The sequence below is a fragment of the Oryctolagus cuniculus genome, chromosome 2 (genome assembly GCF_051225735.1).
Source record: "Oryctolagus cuniculus isolate XC-2025 breed Fujian yellow rabbit chromosome 2, ASM5122573v1, whole genome shotgun sequence".
NCBI lineage: Eukaryota > Metazoa > Chordata > Mammalia > Lagomorpha > Leporidae > Oryctolagus > Oryctolagus cuniculus.
This window is the reverse complement of record NC_142868.1, coordinates 90,694,440-90,716,651: the sequence shown is the minus strand read 5'-3', so window position 1 is coordinate 90,716,651 and position 22,212 is coordinate 90,694,440. Positions and strand designations below refer to the sequence as shown.

The 22,212-nt window shown below is 49.0% G+C and overlaps 1 protein-coding gene across 41 annotated transcripts in view; it reads right to left on the bottom strand.

The window, feature by feature from the left end:
- Positions 1-6,959: 6,959 nt before the first annotated feature.
- TACC1 (transforming acidic coiled-coil containing protein 1) overlaps positions 6,960-22,212 on the bottom strand; it is a 145,490-nt gene continuing 130,237 nt past the window's right edge. For all 41 annotated transcript variants that reach the window (XR_016229116.1, XM_089325905.1, XM_089325902.1 and 38 more), the window contains 5 exons: positions 21,720-21,763; positions 18,298-18,458; positions 17,482-17,588; positions 12,496-12,616; positions 6,960-11,300 (listed from right to left, as the gene is read on the bottom strand). Coding sequence is in view for 40 of the 41 variants with exons in the window: in XM_089325905.1 (XP_089182031.1) it covers positions 11,232-11,300; positions 12,496-12,616; positions 17,482-17,588; positions 18,298-18,458; positions 21,720-21,763 (502 nt within the window). In the remaining variant the exon portion in view is untranslated. The remainder of the gene's footprint in view (positions 11,301-12,495; positions 12,617-17,481; positions 17,589-18,297; positions 18,459-21,719; positions 21,764-22,212) is intronic.

Sequence of the window (22,212 nt, the reverse complement as noted above, 5' to 3'; positions counted from 1 at the left end):
AGAGAGACCTTCCCCCTGCTGGTTCACTCCCCAAACGCCTACTACAGCCAGGACTGGGCCAGGCTGAAGTCAGGAGCCAGGAACTCCACCCAGGTCTCCCAAATGGGTGGCAGGGGTCCGAGAATGGAAGCCATCACCTGCTGCCTCACAGGGTGTACATTAGCAAGAAGCTGGGTCACAGGTGGGGAGCGTGGCCTTGAGCCAGGTGCTCTGATGTGGGGTGTGGATGTCTCAAGTAGCAGCTTCAGCCCCTGCATTACAGAGCCCACCCCCAGCGCGTGATATTTAAACTGAAAGGATTTCTTTAACGTTTCATATGCCCAACGCAAGGCATTTAAATTTTATTTATTTATTTATTTTTTTGGCCAGGCAGAGTTAGACAATGAGAGAGAGAGACAGTGAGAGAGTTATAGACAGTGAGAGAGAGAGAGAGAGAGAGAGAGAGAGAGAAAAGTCTTCCTTCCGTTGGCTCACCCCCCAAATGGCCGCTACCGCTGGTGCGCTGCGCCAATCCGAAGCCAGGAGCCAGGTGCTTCCCCCTGGTCTCCCATGGGGTGCAGAGCCCAAGCACTTGGGCCATCCTCCACTGCACTCCCTGGCCACAGCAGAGAGCTGGACTGGAAGAGGGGCAACCGGGACAGAATCCGGTGCCCCAACCGTGACTAGAACCCCAGGTGCCGGCGCCACAGGCGGAGGATTAGCCAAGTAAGCTGTGGCGCCAGACAGCATTTAAAATTACAACCCACTGGCATTTGGCCTACTCTTCAGAGTAAGACCCCAGCTGAGACACCCATGTCTCATCAGAGTGCCTTGGTTCAGGTCGTGCCTTGGCTCCTGATTCCAGCTTTCTGCTGATGTGTGCCCTTGGAGGTGGCAGGAATGGACCAAGTAACTGTGTATCTGCCAGTCATGCGGGAGGCCTGGATTCAGTTCCCTGGCTTTCAGCTCAGCCCTGCCACTGTAGCTGTCTGAGGAGTGGACCGGCAGATGGGAGGTACGTATCTTCTCTCCCTCTCTCTCTTGAGTTTTGAGTAAAAAAATTAAAATTACAGCCCAGTACTTGTACAAGGATACTTCAAAAAGTTTGTGGAAAATTCATTCAATGCATATTTTAGTACAAAAAAAAAAGTTTGATAGCCATAGATAGTATTTTCATAAAATTAATTTCCCATGTATTATGAAAAATTTTGCACCAACATAAATTCATACTTTCAACTGCATTTTCTATGAACTTTTTGAAGACCCGGTGCTCAAGTGACTACAGTAAGACTCATGAAATGGCACTGACCTAGAGTCTGCTTTCCCAGCAAGTACTCACTGGTCACTTCTAACCACGGTGGGTTTTGCCCCCAGTTTGCACATCATAGCCTGAGATGCTAAGCGTTTGGGAGCGGAGCGCCCCAGTGAGCATCCACACACATTTGCACCCGAAGCTGATGGAGGAAGTAAAATCCGATTTTAGACTTTATTTGTGCTGCAGCCTGGTGAGGCCATAAAAATCATCTAAAGGAAGGAAAGAAAAAAATTGTGCCTGGAAAAATCAAGGCTTCCTAAATGACAGCCAGCACCGGCCCCTCGTGGAATAGAAGGCCATTCATCACTGCTCTCCCAAGAGGGACTGTCTGGACTCTGTAATATTTTCGTAAAATATTGTGATTATGCCTGATTGCATCAAATTAGCTAATTGTGTTGTCATTTCTGATGTCTGGAACAGAAATGCCTTTCCGAGTCTGTTTGGGTGAATATTTGTGACCATGGGTTTGCACATTCTTCAGAACTCAACACATTTTGTCAACTCTCAGAAACGCAGCGAAGACAGGTTGCCCACCTGCACAGGGCGCACAGGTGGAGTAGAGTGTGTGGGCACACGAGGGGCTGTTCACGGTGTGTGTGTGCTGATCACAGAACGCTGGGTACCGTGCCTTGATGAGGGAGGCAGCCTCGGCGGAGAGGCCTCAGTGAACAGAACCCAGCTTTGTGGGTAAAACTGAACAGAGGAGCAGCCCACTGGGGCAAATGAGGACATGAACTTGGGGTTGAAGCCCAGGCTTTTCCCCTTGGAGTGATGTGGGCTGCCCACAAATTTCTCTCTCTGATTGCTGTAGCCAAAGCAGACATGGAAAAAAGTCCCATGGATTCACCAAGTTATGGCAAATTGTATTTTTTTTTTTCATTTGAAAAGCAGAGAGCAAGCAAGAGAGTGAGCACATGCATGCTTCCATCCACTGTTCACTCCCCAAATGCCTGCAACAGTCTGCTGGTCCAGGTGGAAGCCAGGAGCCGGGACTCCATCCGGGTCTCCCAGGTGAGTGGCAGAGGCCAAGCAGTTGAGCCAACATCTGCCACCTTTCCAGGCACGTTAGCAGGGATCTGGATTGAAAGTGGAGCAGCTGGGGCCTGTGCTATGGCATAGCAGGTAAAGCCGCCACCTGCAGTGCTGTCATCCCATATGGGCACTGGTTCGAGTCCCAGCTGCTCCACTTCTGATCCAGCTTTCTGCTGTGGCCTGGGAAAGCAGTAGAAGATAGCCAAGTCCTTGGGCCACTGCACCCGTGTGGGAGACCTGGAAGAAGCTTCTGGCTTTGGATTAGGTGCAGCTCCAGCCATTGTGGCCAATTGGGGAGTGAACCAGTGGATGGAATACCTCTCTGTCTGCCTCTCTGCCTCTCCTCTCTCTGTATCTCTGACTTTCAAATAAATAAATCTTTAAAAAAAAAATGTGGAGCAGCTAGGACTTGAACTGGTGCTCCTACATATGATGCTGGTGTTGTAGGCCGTGGCTTACGCCACTGTACCACAACGCCAGCTCAAGGCAAGTCTATCCTTTTTTTTTTTTTCTTTTTTGAAAGATTTTATTTATTTGACAGGCAGAGTTATAGATAGTGAGAGAGAGAGAGAGAGAGAGAGCAAGGTCTTCCTTCGGTTGGTTCACCCCCCCAAATGGCCACAGTGGCCAGAGCTGCGCTGATCCAAAGCCAGGAGCCAGGAGCTTCCTCCTGGTCTCCCATGCAGGTGCAGGGTCCAAGCACCTGGGCCATCCTCCATTGCCTTCCCAGGCCACAGCAGAGAGCTAGACTGGAAGAGGAGCAACTGGGACTAGAACCGGCACCCATATGGGATGCTGGTGCCACAGGTGGAGGATTAACCTAGTGTGCCACGGGGCCGGCCCCGGCAAGTCCATTCTTATCTACACATCTCTAGCAAGTGTTTCAATGATTTTGAAGGGAAAATCTGGGGATCTTTTGTTTTATGGTAAGCACTTTATGGAAACTTACAGAATCATAGGAAGGCAATTTCTGGGATTCACAGGGCAAATGAGGGTGTTACAGGGCTGCCACAGCTGTAGATCAAAGCTAGGACTGTGGGGTAGCAGTTAGGCTGCTGCCTGCATCCCACGTGAGTGCTGGTTCGAGTCCTGGCTGCTCCACTTCCAATCCGATCCAGCTCCCTGCTCATGCTCTTGGGAAAGCAGCAGAGGATGGCCCAAGTCCTTGGACCCCTGTACCCACGTCAGAGGCCTGGAAGAAGCTCCTGGCTTCAGCCTGGCACAGCCCCAGCCCCAGCTGTTGCAGGCATTTGGGAAATGAATCAGTGGACACAGACCTCGCTCTCTGTCTCTCCCTCTCTCTCGGTAACTCTGCCTTTCAAATAAATAAAATAAACCTTTTTTAAAAAAGAAGCAAAAAAAAAAAAACCTTAGGACTAAAACTCATGTCTCAGACTTCTACACTAAAGATCTTTCACAAAACAAGGGTGCTAGGAAGGGAGAGATGGAGTTTCGCTTTTCCTTGACGATGTCTTGCTAGGATTGTGTCTGGCTAGGATTCCTAGTCTCACACCAAACCTTGATGCTGTGATCACGCGAAGGCTTCTTTGCTATCACTGAAATATCCCCCCTTGACGTGAGGAGAGGGCGAGAGAATTCATCTAGTGAATAGAAAGCCACCCTCTGTGTCGCTGAAGACTGTTCTGGCATATGCCCCAACACACTTGAGGGGACCTTAAAAAGTTTGTGGAAAATAGAATCAAAAGATAAATTTATTTTGATGCAACAATTTTGAAGTCCATAGTTTTTTCATAATATCCATTTTCCGTAGACTTAAAAAATACACATGTTGGTATTAGAGAGATAACTCCCATCATTGTTTCATTCCCCAAATTCCTGCAACAGCCAGAGCTGGGCCAAGTCAAAGCCAGGAGCTCAATCCAGATCTCCCACATGGGTGGCAAGGACCCAACCCCTGCCTCTCAGGGTGCACAGTAGCAGGAAGCTAGAGTCTGGAGTGGTGCAGGGACTTGAACCTAAGCACCCTGACAGGGGACATGGGGCCCCAAGTGGCATCCTAACTGCTGAGTCAAATTCTGGGCCCCTCTGTAAGCTTTCTGAAGTCCCTGTGCAGTGGCCATAAGGATGATGGTACTCCAGATCAGACACCTGGGTTCCAATACCAGCTCCGCCTCCCAAGCTAACTGATAGTATCTTTTAGCCTCCTCCCTCTGTCAGTTAAAAAACACAATCCCCCTTCACTGGAGGTGTTGGTGTTCCGTGCTTGTCTCTGTAAAGAGACCTGGCGCGTGGGGCACTCGCATGTCAGTTACCCTTTCCTTTTTACTGGCTGAAAAATGGATTTGTTCGCTGCAATGGATCTTTAACCTGTCCTTTAAAAAGAAATGTATTTGTAAGGTAGAGTTATAGAGCGACAGAGATCTTCCATGAGCTGGTTTATTCCCCAACAGCCCACAATGGCTGGGGCTGGGCCAGGCCAAAGCCAGGAGCCTAGAACTCCATCTGGGTCTCCCATGTGGACTGCAGGGGCCCAAAGACTTGGGCCATCCTCTGCTGCTTTCCCAGGTGCATGAGCAGGGAGCTGGATGGGAAGTAGAGCAGCCAGGACTTGGACTGGGGCCCTTATGGGATGCCAGCATCACAGGCAGCAGCTTAACTCACTACGCCACAGCGCCAGCTCCTATAGTCTGTTCTTGAATATGTATTCCCATGGGAGCCACACTTTGAAGCAGTTAAACAGTCTGGCAAAGGAAAACAGATCTTAGAAACCTAGTATTTGACGGCTGGTATACATCTTGGGGAGTTTTGCCGTGGGCTGTAGCACACGAACACACATTTCTGTCTCCCAGTGAATAGCTCAGTCACTCCAATTTTAGCGTCTCCTCTTCAGCTAGTTTTCCATTCTTCTGTTTTGACAAAGTTAGGCAACTCTTTTCGTTTGCAAAGCTGTTATATTGGGTGCATTACAAAAACATACACAAAATCATTTGGCCTCAAGGGGGAGCCATTGGCAAGTTTCTAAAACTCCCAAGTTTCAAGTGGTAATTGTCATTGACAGAGTTTCCGAAGGCCAGGCTTGGTGCAGACGAGGACCGGAGTCATCAGAGTCATGTTGAGGTGGGAACTGTGACCCCAGGAGTCCGGGAAGGGAAGTAACTGAGAAGCCAGGCTCTGAACGCAGGCCTGTGGTCAACACAGCCTGGTGCTCCACTCAGTCTGGGTGTCCCTTCTGTTGGATGCTCAGCAAGCCCAGTGCCACACACCTGAATTCCGCCCCCGCATCTTGTCCTGTTTGGGAGCTTCCAGCCTGTGGCAGGGGTGCCACCATCCACTGCCTTCCCAGGCTTGCTATCAGGAAGCTGGGAGGAGGCGTCACTGTCCCGTGAAAATGTCTCTGTCCGCTTAAACTCTATGAATGCATTTGGTAATGTAATGAAAAATGTAGATGGATGGATGTGGAAGGCACTAGATTTGAGGGATCCTTAAAAGCCTGCAAACTGAGGAAACAGTAGGAACACTGCCCAAAGTCTGCAGAACTTGGTGCCCAGAAAGGACTACACAGCAATTCATTTGCCCGTTGTGTGAGGGCAACACTGCCCACTAACGCAAACTCTGCGATCTTGGCTATGGCACTGACCTAGTCCAGGTGCAAATGGCTCGCGCAGGCTTTTGCATAATAACCAGTCATAGCCCTGACCTTGCACACACACATTCACATCTGAGACAAATTTCTGGAAGCAATGCTTATCACCCTTAACTGCAGTGCCCTCTCAAGTTTGCTCATCAAATTGTCTTTTTAAATACCACCTGCCTCATGCTAACATGAACCCTATGCTCTCCCAATTGTCAAGATACGGAAAACACTGGTGGCCTGGGGTTATCTTTGCGCAGAACTCTTCTGAGAAGCCGAGAGGCACGTTTCCACTGTGTTCTGCCAGGGCATTCTCCGGATGCAGGATACCGGGCTTAGCATTTCCCTGATGCTGCTGCCACCTCCCTCGGCGCTTTTCCCAGCCTCTCCTAGTGGCTCCTGGGTGCCCCGGTGGGAAACTCTACTTTCAGGAAGCTTCAGAGGCCGCAGTGCCTCAGGTTGTAGCCAAAGGCCAGCGCCGGCCCTTACTGCGTTCCCATCATCAACTATCTCCCTAATTTATTTTTTCCTGTAATTCAGCCCACAAAACTTCCTGTCCCATCTCCTCCCCCTGAAGCGGAGAGCTGGCCTGGCTGGTATTGAAAATGTGTTTCCGGGTATCAACCTTGAAGAAACACAAAATGTCAACTCTTCTCTGAAGGCTGTTCTGTAATGTTTACACAGCTCTGGCTTACCCCGTGTCCCTCGGAGCTCAGGGCGCTTGGGGAGACTTGGAAATGCCAGGGCGACAACCAGCCTCTGGGCAAACCCAGCAAGGCGCAGACTACCAACTTTGTTTGCACAGATGCAAAGGCATGGAAATTTATACAGCAAGGGCCGGATGCCAAAGTGTGTGTGTTTTGTTTTTAATTACACACCCAACCAAATGCATAAAACTCAAGAAAATGAGTGTGGAGAAGATGTCATCTTGCCTATTTTTAGGCTGAAATATGGAGCTCTTAAAAGTGCGGCTGCCATATTTCTCTCCCAGATAAAGTGACTTCAGGGCAGGAAGACCACTTACACTCACACACACACAAATCAGTGGTAAATAGTTTTTATTCAGGCAATGAAACATGGAAAAAATATATTAGTAATCATTATAATTTCATTTGTGTGAGTATAGCTTTTACAAATATTTACCTGACATATAAAAAGGGAAATTACTATGTATATAAAATTTATGTAGATGATTATCCCACACGACACAATCCTGACAGTAGTCAATGCAGCGCCCGCCCACCCACTCGCTGAGGGTCCTCGTGTGCTCCGTGGCACCCAAGGGGACACAGTGCAGGACGCGCAGTGGACACTGGACTCGTTGGCACATTAGTACAGTGGGGGAACTAGTGGCAAACACGCACTGGCTAACAGCAATGCTGCAGAGTTGACTGCTACCGCTGGGATCTAGAAGAAAAGCCTGGAGCCTGGGTGGAGGCAGAGGCTGAGTCGGGGCAGGCGGTGGGAGGGGGGCCTGCACACTTCCCTGTATCTGCACGGAGGCTGGTTTTGGAGCCCACTGGAAGGTCATTTGTAAATATGGGCTATCAGTTAACCACATGATGGGGAAGTACTTTTTTTGGAGTCTAATTCAGATACCACTGAAAGGCAGAGTGGGGACAAAGTGGCATCTTCAGAATCGATACAGGGAAGTCAGGCCACTGTCGGCCCCAAGCCTGGCCTCCGCTCGGACGAAAGCAGATGGCCCAGGCCAGCACTGCACACAGCATCCCCGTGGTAGGACAGTGGCCAGAATACATATGTAGTAGCTGTAACCATATTACAGTTGATAAAGTCATTCCTTAGGAATCTTGTGTGTCCAATTCTAACTGCATGCTAAGAGGCACAGAAATGGGATTGCATTTGGATTAAAAGAAAAACAACTATGAAAGTGCAATCTTTAGTCTCCAGAAGCGAGCTCGGGCACAGGGCTCCAGCGGTCACTGGAGAACGCTGTCACTCAGATGGTCTCCAGAGGAGACCCTCAGACACAGGGTCTGTAATAATTTATTTTTAGCAATTGGGAGGCTATAGGTTTGAGTGGTAAATTGCTTCCTCAAAATAACTGGAATCTGGAAGCCAGGCAACCCTCTGTGGACAGAAATCGCCTCAAAATACCTCTTTTATTAAAAGCCTCTGAAGACGACTTCTTAGACCTTTGGCTTGACATCCTGGGACTCCCAGACTACATCTGTTCTCTCTTAAACTATTCAGAATATATACATCTGCATTCACAGTCCTTGCTGGACTCGTTTCATCTTTCAAACCCCAGTTTGACTCTTTCCAAACCGGAGTCGGCGTGCAGGCTCGCGGCTCATGGCTGCAGATGACAGCCGCCTACGAACGACTCAGGAGATGCTCACCGACTGCGGGGACACCGAGGAAAGAAAAGGAGAGCTTGAGGCTCACTCCGCTCAAAAAGGATGCACGGAGTCACGTGGGAGTCGCCGCGAGGCCCTCTGTAGCCTTTGCTGGCAGGGAGCGCTTCCACCCGGGGAACACCTGCAGGGGGTTTATGCCGCTGAGTGGGCAGGACCAACCCAGGGCTGTCTGAGACCTAAGTCCTCGCGTCGGGGGCGGGCACAGAGAGCAGCCGGCTGGAAAGAGAAGGCAGCCTGAGCTGCCCTCCAAAGCCAAACGTAAATCTCCCCTTGGAGGCCACAGCACTCTGGCCGGCTGCCAGGGCCTCCGAGCCTTGCGCCCTCATGTGCTTCTGCACTTCCTAATTTGGGCTGGGTCTGAAGAAGCCAGAAACCACATGTGGAACGCGGGGCTTCTCGGTGTTCCCGGAGCAGCCTTGCAGAACAAAGGGCTCGGCAGGTCGCGGTTGCAGGCAGAGGCCTGTCTCCCGTCAGCACACCGCAGGGAAGGACACCACACGCCTCGGCAAAGCCGAACACTAGGACAAAGGCTTGGGACCCGGAGCCCAAGAAACCACCCGACGTCCCCGAACCACACGCAGGCCAGCGGCTGCCTCCTCTTCCCCCTGCATTTTGGTGACAGGGCCCTGCATTGCCCAACAGGCAAGTGACATCAGGCCCTCACATGTGCTGAAGCAACCTCTAGACTATATTCTATATATATTTTAAATATATTCTACATTCAAAAGTTCCAAAACCTTTTTTGCTTGGTTTTAATGGAAAGTAAACATGCTTCATACTGCCCAGTCTATTTTCTTGACTTGCCTGATGGGTAAGACACACTTCAATTCTCCTTGGAGAATAGCCGTCTAGTACATCGGACTGGCGCACACGGCCTTCTGATAGTGCGGCTGAGCAGCCAGCAGCAACTGTGACTTAGCACGGGCGCCCGTGTGCTTGTGCAGCATTGCGTTCACTGGGGTCTAGTTTTTAAGGGGGTCCTCGGACAGACTGTCACCCGCTCTGTTCTAACACATACTCTGCACCTTTAGAGTAGCTAAGTCTATAAATGGACGCCAACCTGGGCCTTTCCTACTTAAATACATCAGCATAAGACAAGCAGACATGGGTACGTCACCCAAACACAGAGAGGGCTGGCACTACTTCTTTCAGCACAAGCCAAGTTAATTTTTCTTGTTGTAGAGAAGACCAAGGCAGCAGGTGGGTCCCGGCCGCAGGAGCGACACTTGCACTTGACATGGAGGCGAGAGCGATGCTCATGGGAAACCACAACTTCCAAGGCCCAGATGATTGTCAAGCCACCTCTCCAACCACAGCCAGCCTGTTTCTGTTTTTGTTTTGTACAAAATGTTAAGACGATAGGCTTCAAAATGCAGCCTAAGCACCGAGGGTGATAAACGCGTGTTGGTGAAACGGGACCTCTGCTTTGAAAGGTGCTCTCGACTTCCCTGGGGCTGAAGACCGCACCTCCGTGAACACTCTGCTAGGGAAAAGACAGCTTCTCAACACCTACAGAGGCTCTCCACTAGGCGCACTCCCTGCTGAGCTGGGTCATGCAACAGTCTCGCAGCATGGGAGAGGTGCATGAGCTGAACGCAGCACGCGGCTCCGTGGGGATGTGTGAGGGTGGGCGCGCCTGGAAACACGCGCGTGGATCTGGTTTTGCCTGACACACGGGAGGGGATCCACTGGTGTCCCGTGGAAAACTCGCAGTGGAGGGTTAATGCTGAGCGGGGCCCAGTGAGAGCTCCGGGGACTGGGTGCTGGGAGGCTGGTCCTCCCTCCTGCTCTCCTTCCCCAGCATCCAAACGGCCTCTGTTTGAAAACAATCGAAAGGAGCCGATTTCTGGAGCGGTTCATGTGATTTGTACTGCCTGTTTAGTTAAAAATACTATCTCAACTCTGAAAGGACTTTCTGATGTTGGTTTTTGTTGTTTTTTAAATATCTGAAGAACAGTGCATCACATTGGTAAGTTTGAAAAAAGTTTCTTTACCTAGTATTGGCTAATGCGGCTCGTTACTTTTTAATTAAATGAGACCATCTAAACCTTTCATAGCTGATTTTCTCTGTGTATCTGAAAGACAGCAAAGATCAGGTGTTGATTCTGCAACAGTGACAGCAGCAGAGGATTCCGAGCGACCCCAGGCCAGAGCTGCCAAGACCCAGCTTAGCGGGAGGCCAACCCCATGGTTCACACGGAGGCTGAGGAGGAAGCCCTGGGGGTCACACCCCCCAAAGCTGAGGTGAGACCACGACGGGACGGCCAGGAGCCCTCCTCGTCTTTTCCCTGGCCTCCAAATCCTCCAGTTGGCATTCAGGGCCAGGACTCTATTTAGAAACGGGGTTTGACGTTCACAGAAACACATTCTTGCGCGCGCTGGATCTTATTTGACTGTGCTTCAGGGAAAAGCAGCAGCACATGGAACTGTGTAGAGAGGAGCGTGTGACCGTGGGGGTGCAGGTACTCAGGGCCCCTTCTTGTTTGCAAACTGCAAGTAAGATCAGATCAAATTATCTCAAGTAAAACCAATGGCACTGGAAATTACAAGACTAAACAATAGGTCACACAAAATCATCGGGTGGTTTTAGAAAGGCAGTGACAGCAACTAGAAGCCACAAAATCACAAATGTAACACGCTTGGGGTAAGAACCATGGAAGAGCGAGGAGTCGGAGGCCCCCGTGTGGTGGTCTGTGTGTGCAGCTGGCAGGGGTGGGGGGGAACGGGCAGTGCCCTTCCTGACCCTGTGGAGCTCGGGGCTTCTCCCAGGGCTGTGGCGTCGTGGCAAAGCGGGACAGGCATTGGTAGCCATGTGCTTTTTCAAAGTCTGTTTTTCTCTGCAAAGGGGCGATTACTCCTGGATAAGGCAAGGTAACTGTGGTCAGGAGAGAAGCAGCCAAATGCACTATCTGCTGAGCTACGGGAGGGAACCTCAGTCAGTCTTTCCCAGCTTGGCGATCAGCTCGTCACAGATTTTCGTCAGTTCTTCAATTTCTTGGTTCTGAAAGACAATGGACATGGTTATGCAGGCTCCATTGGCTAAGCATTCCCAAGACAGGCTATCCGCTTCAGGCGGACCAGATGTTACACATGTGCAGACATCCTGATTATTACTATGTATGACTAGACCTCCTAATTCAGTGATTCAGCGATCCTTGCACAGCATGGGGTGGGGGTGCCCTGTCCACAGGGTCACTTGGTCCAGCCCCATCAAGGCCACTACAGCAGGCTAATGTTTTAAGCTGATCATTTTGCATGGCCCACGAATGATATGGTAAATATCCAAATGGTCCTTGGTAGAAACAGGTGCCCTGTCCCTGTGAAGAAACAAGGGCTGGGCACCTCCTCCTCCAGAAACGGACACGTGCTCACAACACTGTTTAGACTGAGTGGGGGGCGGGGGCAGGCACTAGGCTGCTGGAGCTAGCCCGGGAACCTCAGCTCCCAAGTGTTCCTGTTAGCGCAAGAATCCCTTGGGGTACCTGTGAAAACCACAAGTGTCTGGATCGCCCTCAATGTCTCTGGGACCTGGGATTCAGGCATATGATTATCCCAGATAGCACTGGCTTAGGAACTGTCAGAATAAGGACCCTGCTCTAGCCACAGGCCTGAGCACACAAGCAGAGACTCAGGAAACCCAAGAGACACTCCAGTCGAAGAGCGAAGCCTCAGACTGCTGAACAGCGAGCCTCAGGGGCCGTGGCTACCACTCATCTCCACTATCTGCAGCAGCTTCCCAGCCCTTGCAACGCTGGCTATGGGGCCAGGCAGGTCCTCGTCTGGCAGCATCTCTGGCCTCTGCCCTCTGGATGCTCCCAGTTGTGACAACCAAACCCATCTCCAGACACAGTCCACATCCCCTAGAAGGCAACGATGCCCTCACTTGGAAACCACTGACTGCAACCACTGAAGAGGGAAGAGACACAGCCACATATGACAAACAAAAAGGGTGGTCTCGTGACCCTAAGAAGCCTTTGGTCCTCCAAACTTACAACACCATGACCTCTCTGCTCCCAGCCCGAGGCTGTCTCACACGACAGGCCTGGAAGAACAATGCTTCGACTTTTTGTCTCCACCTGAAGCAGTTCACTGAGGAGCTGGGTTGAGGTCTGCATACAGAGAGGCAAGGCCTCTCGGGCCGAGATCCACTGTAAGCTAAGCAGCGCCAGGACCGACGGCAGCCACTGGCCTCGTACCTTCTGCTGCAGGGCCCTCTCCAGGGACTCCACCTTCATCTGCTCTTTCCGGAGTCCGGCGTGGAGAGCCGCGCTCTCGGCCTTTGCTTTGGTCCGAACCTGAGCGATCTCTTCATTGGCTCTGTTTATGGTGTTTGGTTTATAGGAGAAAGAGAGAAAAAGCAGAGTTAGCCACCGATCACAGCCAGAGTCAGGATATTCATCATGGACAGCCGTGTGACACAGGCCCGAAAGGACTGACTGCATAGAAGAGAAAGAACTGGTGACCGACATAACTCAGTAAGAACCCAATTCACGAACAACTGCTAAGGGAATTTCTGTGGCACAAACCAATGACGGAATTAATCTCAAGCACCACAATGTTTTCACAAGAAAACGGAATTATAAACCAGTTTCTATGATGGTCTTAGATTAAAAAAAAAAAAAAAAAAAACAGTGTAATAGTGGGCTGGATCATTTTGGGGATTATCACAGTCAACAGTCAGGACGTGTAGCCACTGACATGGACTTGATTAATGAGATGCAGAGGGAAATGTTAGAAACCAGAAATGTCAGAGGGCAAGCAGCGGGTGAACGGCGACAGGATGCTGAGACTCCGCTCGGAGCCAGAGGTGTGCAGATGAGAGTGAGAGGCTTGGATTTACCACACGGCTAATACTAAAAAGGGCGGTCTCGTCCTAGGTCCTTGAGAAGAAAACAGACTCCCACGCTGCTGGGAAAGATGGAACTGGTCCTGTCCCTGTGGAAGGCACCACCCCCACGAGGACGATCCGAAACGCGGCCGCCCCATCCCACGTTCCGTGATCTCCTCAGAGACATCCACTCAGCACGCGGTGGTCCCTGCCACGTGGTCTGCCACGGGAAAGGGCTGGGTCTAAGAAACGCCTTTCAGTAAAGAAACGGCTGAAGTCCTGTAACCTGGCAAAGACTGAGCTACAAGCCTACGTGGGAAAATGGCCTGGTAAACCCTCAGTGAAAACAGGAAATGTGTGTAACATGACTCTAATTAAAAAAAGTTCCAAACCATTTTGGACAGGCACACAAAGAAAGATCTAGAAGGATATTCAATAAAGCACACAGTACCTGTGTGAGTGGGAAACAGTTAAAAGTTTTACAAATAGGAATATAAATGGTAAAATGTGTAAGTATAGATTACTTTCTACTTAAGAGAATACCATTCCCCAACATAAGTTCCAAATGTACCGGATGTGAGAATTAACCGAGAACGTAAGAGAAAAACTAAGCTATTGAGGCTAGTGTTGTAGCACAGTGGGTTAAGCTGCAGCTTCTAACACCAGTTTCTCAGGTTTGAATCCCAGCTACTCTGCTTCCAATTCGACTCCCTGCCAATGCACCTGGGAAGGCAGTGGAAGCTGGTCCAAGTGGTTGGGCCCCTGCCACCCATGTGGGAGACCAGGATGAAGCTCCTGGCTCCTGGCTTCAACTCTGGCTATTGTGGTTGTTTGAGGGGGTGAACCAGAGGATGGAAAATCACTCTCTCTCTCACTCTGCCTTTCAAGTAAGTTAATAAGTCTATTTTTTTTTTTTTTTTAGATTTTATTTATTTGAGAGGCAGAGCTACAGAGACAGGGAGAGACAGAGAGAAAGGTCTTTCATCAACTGGTTTATTCCCCAAATGGCCACAACAGCCAGAGCTGAGCCGATACAAAGCCAGAAGCCAGGAGCCTCCCCAAGGCCTCCCACGTGGGTGCGGGGGCCCAAGCACTTGGGCCATCGTCCACCACCCTTGCAGGCCACTAGCAGAAGAGGAGCAACCAGTACACAAACAGCACCCATATGGGATGCCAGCACTGCACAGGGAAGCCCAGCCTACCATGCCATAGTACCAGCCCTATTAATACATCTTAAAAACCAGGGGGGTCAGCATTGTAGCACAGTGGGTAAAACAGCCGCCTGCAAAGCCAGTTCCCATATGGATACCAGTTCACATCCCAGCTGCTCCACTTCCAATCCGGCTCCCCACTGGTGACCTGGGAAAAGCAGTGGAAAATAGCCCAAGTGTCTGGGCTTCTGCCACCCATGTGGGAGACCCAGATGAAGCTTTGGCTTGGCCCAACCTGGCCATTATAGCCATATGGGGTATAAATCAGCAGATGGAAGATCTCTAACTCTTTGAAATCAATAATTTTTTAAAAAGATTTTATTTATTTGAGAGGTAGAATTACAGACAGAGAAAGGTCTTTCTTAGGTGGTTCACTCCCCAAATGGCAGCAGCTGTGCCAATCTGAAGCCAGGAGCCAGGAGCTTCTTCTAGATCTCCCATGTGGGTGCAGGGGTCCAAGCACTTGGGTCATCTTCCACTGCTTTCTCAGACCATAGCAGATAGCTGGATCAGAAGAGGAGCAGCCAGGACTAGAACCAGTGCCCATATGGGATGCTGGTGCTGCAGGAGGAGGATTAACCTACTTCACCACAGTGCCAGCCCCAAAATAAATAAATCTTTAAAAGAAAGCAAAACAAGCCGGTGCCGCGGCTCACTAGGCTAATCCTCCGCCTTGCAGCGCCGGCACACCGGGTTCTAGTCCTGGTCGAGGCGCCGGATTCTGTTCCTGTTGCCCCTCTTCCAGGCCAGCTCTCTGCTGTGGCCAGGGAGTGCAGTGGAGGATGGCCCAAGTGCTTGGGCCCTGCACCCCATGGGAGACCAGGAGAAGCACCTGGCTCCTGCCATCAGATCAGTGCGGTATGCCAGCCGCAGCGCGCCGGCCGTGGCGGCCATTGGAGGGTGAACCAACAGCAAAGGAAGACCTTTCTCTCTGTCTCTCTCTTTTACTGTCCACTCTGCCTGTCAAAAAATTAAAAAAAAAAAAAAAACAACAAAAAACAAAAAAACCCTAAGCCATTAAAGCACTATTAGAAGGGAAATATGGGAGAGAGATTATTTCCCATCCAGAATGGTGAAGAAGATCTCTGTTCCTATGACAGGAAATACATAAGCTGTAGAAGAAATGCCTGATAAACTTTACTCCACAGAAATAAATTTCTACAGGGCCAGCATCGTGGCATAATGGGTTAAGCCACTGCCTGCAATGCTAACATCCCATGTGGGTACCAGTGCAAATCCCAGCTGCTCCACTTCTTATTCAGCTCCTTGCTAACATGCCTAGGAAAGCAGCAGAGGATGACCCAAGTGCTAGGACCCTGCACTCACATGAGAGACCCAGATGAAGCTCCTGGCCTAGTCGTGGCCATTGCAGCCATTTGGGGTGTGAACCAGTGCATGGAAGATACCTAAATCTGCCTTTCAAATAAATAAATCTTAAATAAAAAAAGAGGAAATTCCTATATACCAAAAGTACCATAGAAAGAGTAAAAAAGGTAAATTAGAAACTGGAAAAATTATTCATAATTCATATCACAAGGGGCTGGTGTCCCTAATACTTAAAATGCATAAATCAACCCAAAAATGTACAATAATAATGTATAGTAAAGCAAATACATGAATTCTGATTGCTGAAATACATTTATGTCTATTTTCCTATTTACAAATTCATATATTCTTTGGCCCAATAGTTGCTTTTCTCTCCTGTATGTCATAAGGATAACTCGCATGCGTGCAAAATGATAATCTACAAGGTTACTTATTGCAGCGTTGTTACAGAAGGAAAAGATTTTAAAGATGTATTTCACGTATTTGAAAGGCAGAGTGACATTTTTTTCCATCTGCTGGTTCACTCTCCAAACGGCCACAATGGCCAGGGCTGGGCTGGGCCAGGCTCAAGTCAGGAGTCTGGAACTCTACCCAGGTCTCTCACATGGGTGGCAGGGCCCAAGCACTTGAGCTATCTGCTGCTTTTCTATGTACATTAGCAGGAACTTGGATTGGAAGCAGAGCAGCTTAACCCTTTCCACCACAACACTGGCCCCAGCAAAAGATTTTAACTAACCTGAATTTCCAACTGAAGGGATTGGTTAAATAAGGATACATTCCAACAACAGAATACCATGAGGCTGTTTAAAAATAAACAAGGAAGCTCTTCATGGATTGATGCATAAAGATTTCTTTTATAAATTTTTTTAAAAGATTTATTTATTTATTTGAAAGTCAGAGTCACACACAAAGGAGAGGCAGAGAGAGGTCTTCCATCCGCTGGTTCACTCCCCATTTGGCCACAACGGCTGGAACTGCACCTATCCGGAGCCAGGAGCTTCTTCCAGGTCTCCCAAGTGGGTGCGGGGGCTTAAGCATTTGGGCCATCTTCTACTGCTTTCCCAGGCTATAGCAGAGAGCTGGATCGGAAGTGGAACAGCTGAGACTCGAACCGGCACCCATATGGGATGCTGGCACTGAAGGTGGTAGCCTTACCAGCTATGCCACAATGCCGGCCCCATAAAGATTTTCAAAACCAGACTGCTTGGAATTGGTGCTGTGGCTTAGTGGGTAAAGCTGCTGCCTGCAGTGCCAGAATCCCATATGGGCGACAGTTCGAGTCCTGGCTGCTCCACTTCCCACCCAGCTCTCTGCTATGGCCTGGGAAAGCAATAGAAGATGATCCAAGTGCTTGGATCCCTGTACCCATATGGGAGACCCAGAAGAAGCTCCTGGCTTTGGATCGGCCCAGCTCTGGCCATTTGGGGAGTGAACCAGTGGATGGAAGACCTCTCTCTGGCCTTTCAAATAAATAAATCTTAAAAAAAAAAAAAAATCAGACTACTGAGCAAAAGCAAGGTATACAACTGTCTGTATAAAGGGGAGAAAAGTACACCCTGGAGGAAAAAACAGAACTGACAGTACCTGGGGTGAGGAAGGAGCTGAAACCTCAGTGGGAGTCAGAGCTGAGAGGGAGACACCATGTGCCTTTTTATGTTTTTCATGTTGTAATCATGTGGAGATGGTTAAAAAAAAAAAAAAAAAAAAGAAATAAAACACAAATTCAACCTGAAGTTGCAAAACAGTGAATTTTGCTTCTGTGTCTCTGAACGTCTTCCCACAGCACCATGGGAAATGTCGAATTTATAGGCTCTTACTTGTCTAGCTTCTCTTCCGCATGCATCTTCAAGGCCTGGTAGCGCTGCTCCTCTTGCTTAACTCTGGCTAAGTAATCCTGAGCGCACTTCTTCAAGGCTTCTTCATTCTGTTCCAAGGCGAACATTTAAAATGAGCTGTCTTGTTCTTCTACTAGCAATATACCATGTGTCAGTTTCATTGTTTTAAATGGGAAAACAATTAATTCAGATGCCCTTAATTTATATCCCATGGCAATTTGTAACAGGCACACACAATTCTCACTGAAGAATTCTACATAATTCCTTCAAGTAATAATTTCAACATCACAAAAGTAAGGTTCAATTACACCGACATGCCTACTTAGGAAGGTAGTTATTTAAAACTTAATGGCAATTTCATTCTCAGACAAATTGGCTGGTCTCACTTTTATTTTTAAATGAAAGGGAAGATTTTTCAGTGCTGTAAAATAATATGCATATTTACATCTCTGTTTGAAATGTTACACTTAATTTCTTCTAGAACCTGCAGGTTGAATCTTTCCCATATGGAATCCCTTCTACTTTTGCTAACACTGAAAAAGTGAATTGCCAAAAAGAACGTTGGGTGGAGAGCTCCTGTGCTGTGCTCTGTGTTACACTCCGACCACGTCTGAGGCTTCCACTCGGGACCCGGTAGAGGAATGACCAGGACATGCCACCCAGTGAGTCAGAAGCTGCAAGGCCAGTAGGCCCTGTCCCCCTATTTCAAAGGTCACCCACACTTCTGGCCTATGTTTGGTGATCCCTTACCATAAGAGTACACCACCAGCTAGGGCTGGGAGGACAGGGACACACTACCTTCTTGAAGCCTTCCAAAACGCCTTTCAGGTTCTCATATCGCCTGAAGAGATCAGAAAGGGACCTCTCCACAGAGTTAAGGTCGGCCAGGGCCTGCTCCTTCTCCATGGTCAGCTGCTGGAAGCTCTTCTGGGAGGTCATGCTCGTCCTCTGTTCATCTTCTGGAGAATCACAAGTCAAAAGTGACGGCATGGAAGTTGTCCAACAGGTACCAAACAGAGTCAGGCAGTAAGTTCTAGTGTCCACAGCACAGCGGGGGACTGGAGTTCACTACAACCTTGTATGTATCTGACGAGTAACTCACTAGCTCCAAACCCAGTGATGGGAATGAGGGAAATGCTACTGACCCTGACTTGCTCAGCATACACGGTGTTTTAAGTACTGAGACACCTCACTGCACCAGAGATCTCTGTGGGCATCACAGGAGATGAAATGCTAACCTCCATGATTTAATCAGCACATGCTGTATCCCACAAAAGTGTATAATGAAAAATTCAAAAAGCATATAATGTCATGTTTAATAGAAGATAGCTGGGCTGGCGCTGTGGCACAGTGGGTAAAGCTGTGGCCTCCAGTGTCGGCATCCCATATGGGCACCGGTTCGAGTCCCGGCTGCTCCACTTCCCGTCCAGCTCTGTGTGATGGCCTGGGAAAGCAGTAGAAGCCGGCCCAGGTCTTTGGGCCCCTGCACCTGCATGGGAGACCTGGAAGAAGCTCCTGGCTCCGGATTGGCCCAGCTCCAACCACTGAGGCCAACTGGGGAGTGACCAGCGTATGAAGGCCTTTCTCTCTCTGCCTCTCCTTCTTTCTCTGTGTAACTCTGACTGTCAAATAAATAAATAAATCTTTTAAAAAAATCCAGAAGACAGTTAACAGCTTCTTGTTGAGGGCCAAGTAGTGTTCTGGGTGGTGGTGGGCACACAGCTGTGAATGCAGCAAGTTCCCATGCTCAAGGACTTACAGAAGATACCCATCCATTGACAAGAGAACCAGGCTGGGGAGAGGGCTGCTGTCTTTACAGACGGGTCTCCCTCAAGGGAAAGATCTGAGCAGAGGTCCCGGGAGTGGGAGCCACACAGCCACCTGGGAGGAGGACGGGACATGCACAGCATCGGCTGTGGCACAGGCCCAGAGCTGGGATGGCGGCAGGTGCTGTGGGCAGCAGAAAGACCAGGCTTGACTTGATTTGGGAGTCAGTCCTTACCACATTGACTAGAAGAGGCTCTACGGTCAATGCAGCATTGCTTTGTTTAAAAAAAAAAAAAAAAAAAAAAAAAAAAAAAAAAAAAAGGCCTTCCACAGAATCCACCACATGCCATCCTCTAAAACAAACCCAGCCGCAGCCTTTGCTCACTTTCCGGGGAGTCTGTGCATGCAAATTCACCTACTTGCTAAAATTTGTCTGTAACCCCAAAATCAACACCCAGGGACTTTTTTTGGCAGTCATTTGTGAACATGTACAGAGCAGCAAACAATTTTTAGTCACCTGATACATTCTCAGCAGAGGTCAAACAAGGAGACACTCTGCCCCCTTGTTTCCTGCTACAAACTAGTGTCCTTCTTGTGGTCTACTCAGTGTCATGTTTTTACATCTCTGCACTTTTTGCTGGTGATCTCAGTGTTCACGGTGGTCCCAAAGGGGTAGTGCAGGAGTGCTGTCTGTTGTCCCCTGGCTGCTGGCTGGCTGTGAGTTCAGGGTTAATAAATCAGTAATACAAAGCCATGTCCAAAAGTTCATAAAAATGGAATTAAAGGTATGTTGGTGGGGCTGGCGCTGTGGCACAGTGGGTTAAAGCCCTGGCCTGAAGCGCCGGAATCCCAAATGGGCACCGGTTCTAGTCCCAGCTGCTCCTATTCCGATCCAGCTCTCTGCTCTGGCCTGGGATAGCAGTAGAAGATGGTCCAAGTGCTTGGGCCCCTGCACCCACGTGGGAGACCGGGAGGAAGCTCCTGGCTCCTGGCTTCAGATCAGCCCAGCTCTGGCCATTGCAGCCATCTGGGGAGTGAACCAGCAGATGAAGACTTCTCTCTCTGTCTCTACCTCACACTGTAACTCTGTCTTTCAAATAAATAAAATAAATCTTAAAAAAAAAAAAAAAAAGGTATGTTGGTACAAAAATTTTCTGAAATCCATGCTGAGATTTTTCCATAATATGCATGTGTGAGCTTTTGAAGATCTCTCCTATATATGCATTTCAAAAATTTTTTGTATCAAGATGAACTTTACATTCTTTCCTTACTTATTTGAGAGGCAGAGGCAAAGGGAGACAATCAGGCAGACGAGTTCCTATCTGCTAGTTCACTCCCAAAATGCCTGCAATAGCCAGGGCTGAATCAGGCTGGAACTGGGAACCCAATCCATGAGAATGGCAGGAACCCAGCTATTCGAGCCCTCACTGCTGCCTCCTTGGGTCTGCACTAACAGACAGAAGGAATGATTGGGAGCCAGACCTGAAGCTCGAATTCAGGTACTCTGCTACAGGATGTGGGCATCCTAGCCAGTGTCTTAACCATTAGGCCAAACGCCTGCCCCAGGTCTATCTTTTAAATCTATTTTCCCACAAACTCCTTGTACTCAATGAGGTGCCTAGGGGGCAGTGCTGTGGTAAGTTAATCTCTGCCTGCGGTGCCAGCATCCCAGATGGGCGCCGGTTTGAGTCCCGGCTGCCCCTCTTCCAATCCAGCTCTCTGCTCTGGCCTGGGAAAAGCAATAGAAGATGGCCCAAGTCCTTGGGCCCCTGCACCCACGTGGGAGACCTGGAAGAAGCTTCTGGCTCTTAGCTTTGGATCAGCCTAGCTCTGGCCATTGCAGCCGTTTGGGGAGTGAACCAGCAGACAGAAGACCTTTCTCGCTGTTTCTTCCTCCGTCCGTTAATTCTAACTCTCAAATAAACAAACTTTTAAAAAAAATGAGGTGCCTTTAAACAGAAACAGGAGACCAGGCTATAAATTAATCAAAGAATGGGAACATCATGACCAGGGACTCATAGGAAGCCAACCTGGCATTCTCCCTAAGAGCCATGGTTCTTGGTGCAGTGTTTCTAGAACTCCCAGAGATGATGATGTGACACCGGCTGCATCACGGGCATCTGTGGGTCCTGCTGTGCTCTGAATGTTTGTGCCCTCCTCACATGCAGAAAGCTGATCTCCCAGGTGAAGGTGTGCCGGCCTTTTAGGAGGCAAGGAAGTCCCAAGAGGGAAGTAAGGGCAAAGCAAAGCGAGGAGGCGTAAAACAGGCCCTGCCAGACACCAAATCTGCAGGGGCCAAAAGTGATCTTGGACGTCTTACCTCGGAAGCTCCGGGAAGTCAAGGCCTGCTGCTTAAGCTGCTCCAGTATGGTAGTTACTATGGAATAGCAGCCAGCACAGGGTATGACAGACTCTACAGCTGCATACTCGAGAGAAAAAAACTTGCTCCTTACCAATCATTTGAGCAATGGTCTTTTCATATTCAGCCACAATTTTCCTAAATAAAAAAAAAGTTATGATCAGAAGAGAATTTTCAAGCTATGGAACTTAGAGAAATACTGCCCCCAATAACTATATTAACGTCTGCTGACAATTTGCATAACCCTTTTATTTGTGTGGGGCCCTCACTTTTTTTAAAAAAAATTTACATAAAGTTTATTAATGTTCAAGAAAGCTTTTTTAAAGACTTTATGTTTAGCAAGATTTTTATGATAGCGATAGAAACAAATGCCTTTACTTTTTCCTAGCATCTATTTGGATACCTCAGGGCAATAGATAACTTCAGTTTCGAAAAAACAATCTTGCACAAACTAAGTGAAAGACATCCTTCAGGGCTCCCTGAGAGATCTGATGAGAGTGCAGGCTTTCAGGGCCCTGATCCACTGGCATTTTGTGTCCTTGTTCCAAATGCATTTCAGTTATCCGAAGATTTTCACGGTGGCTCTC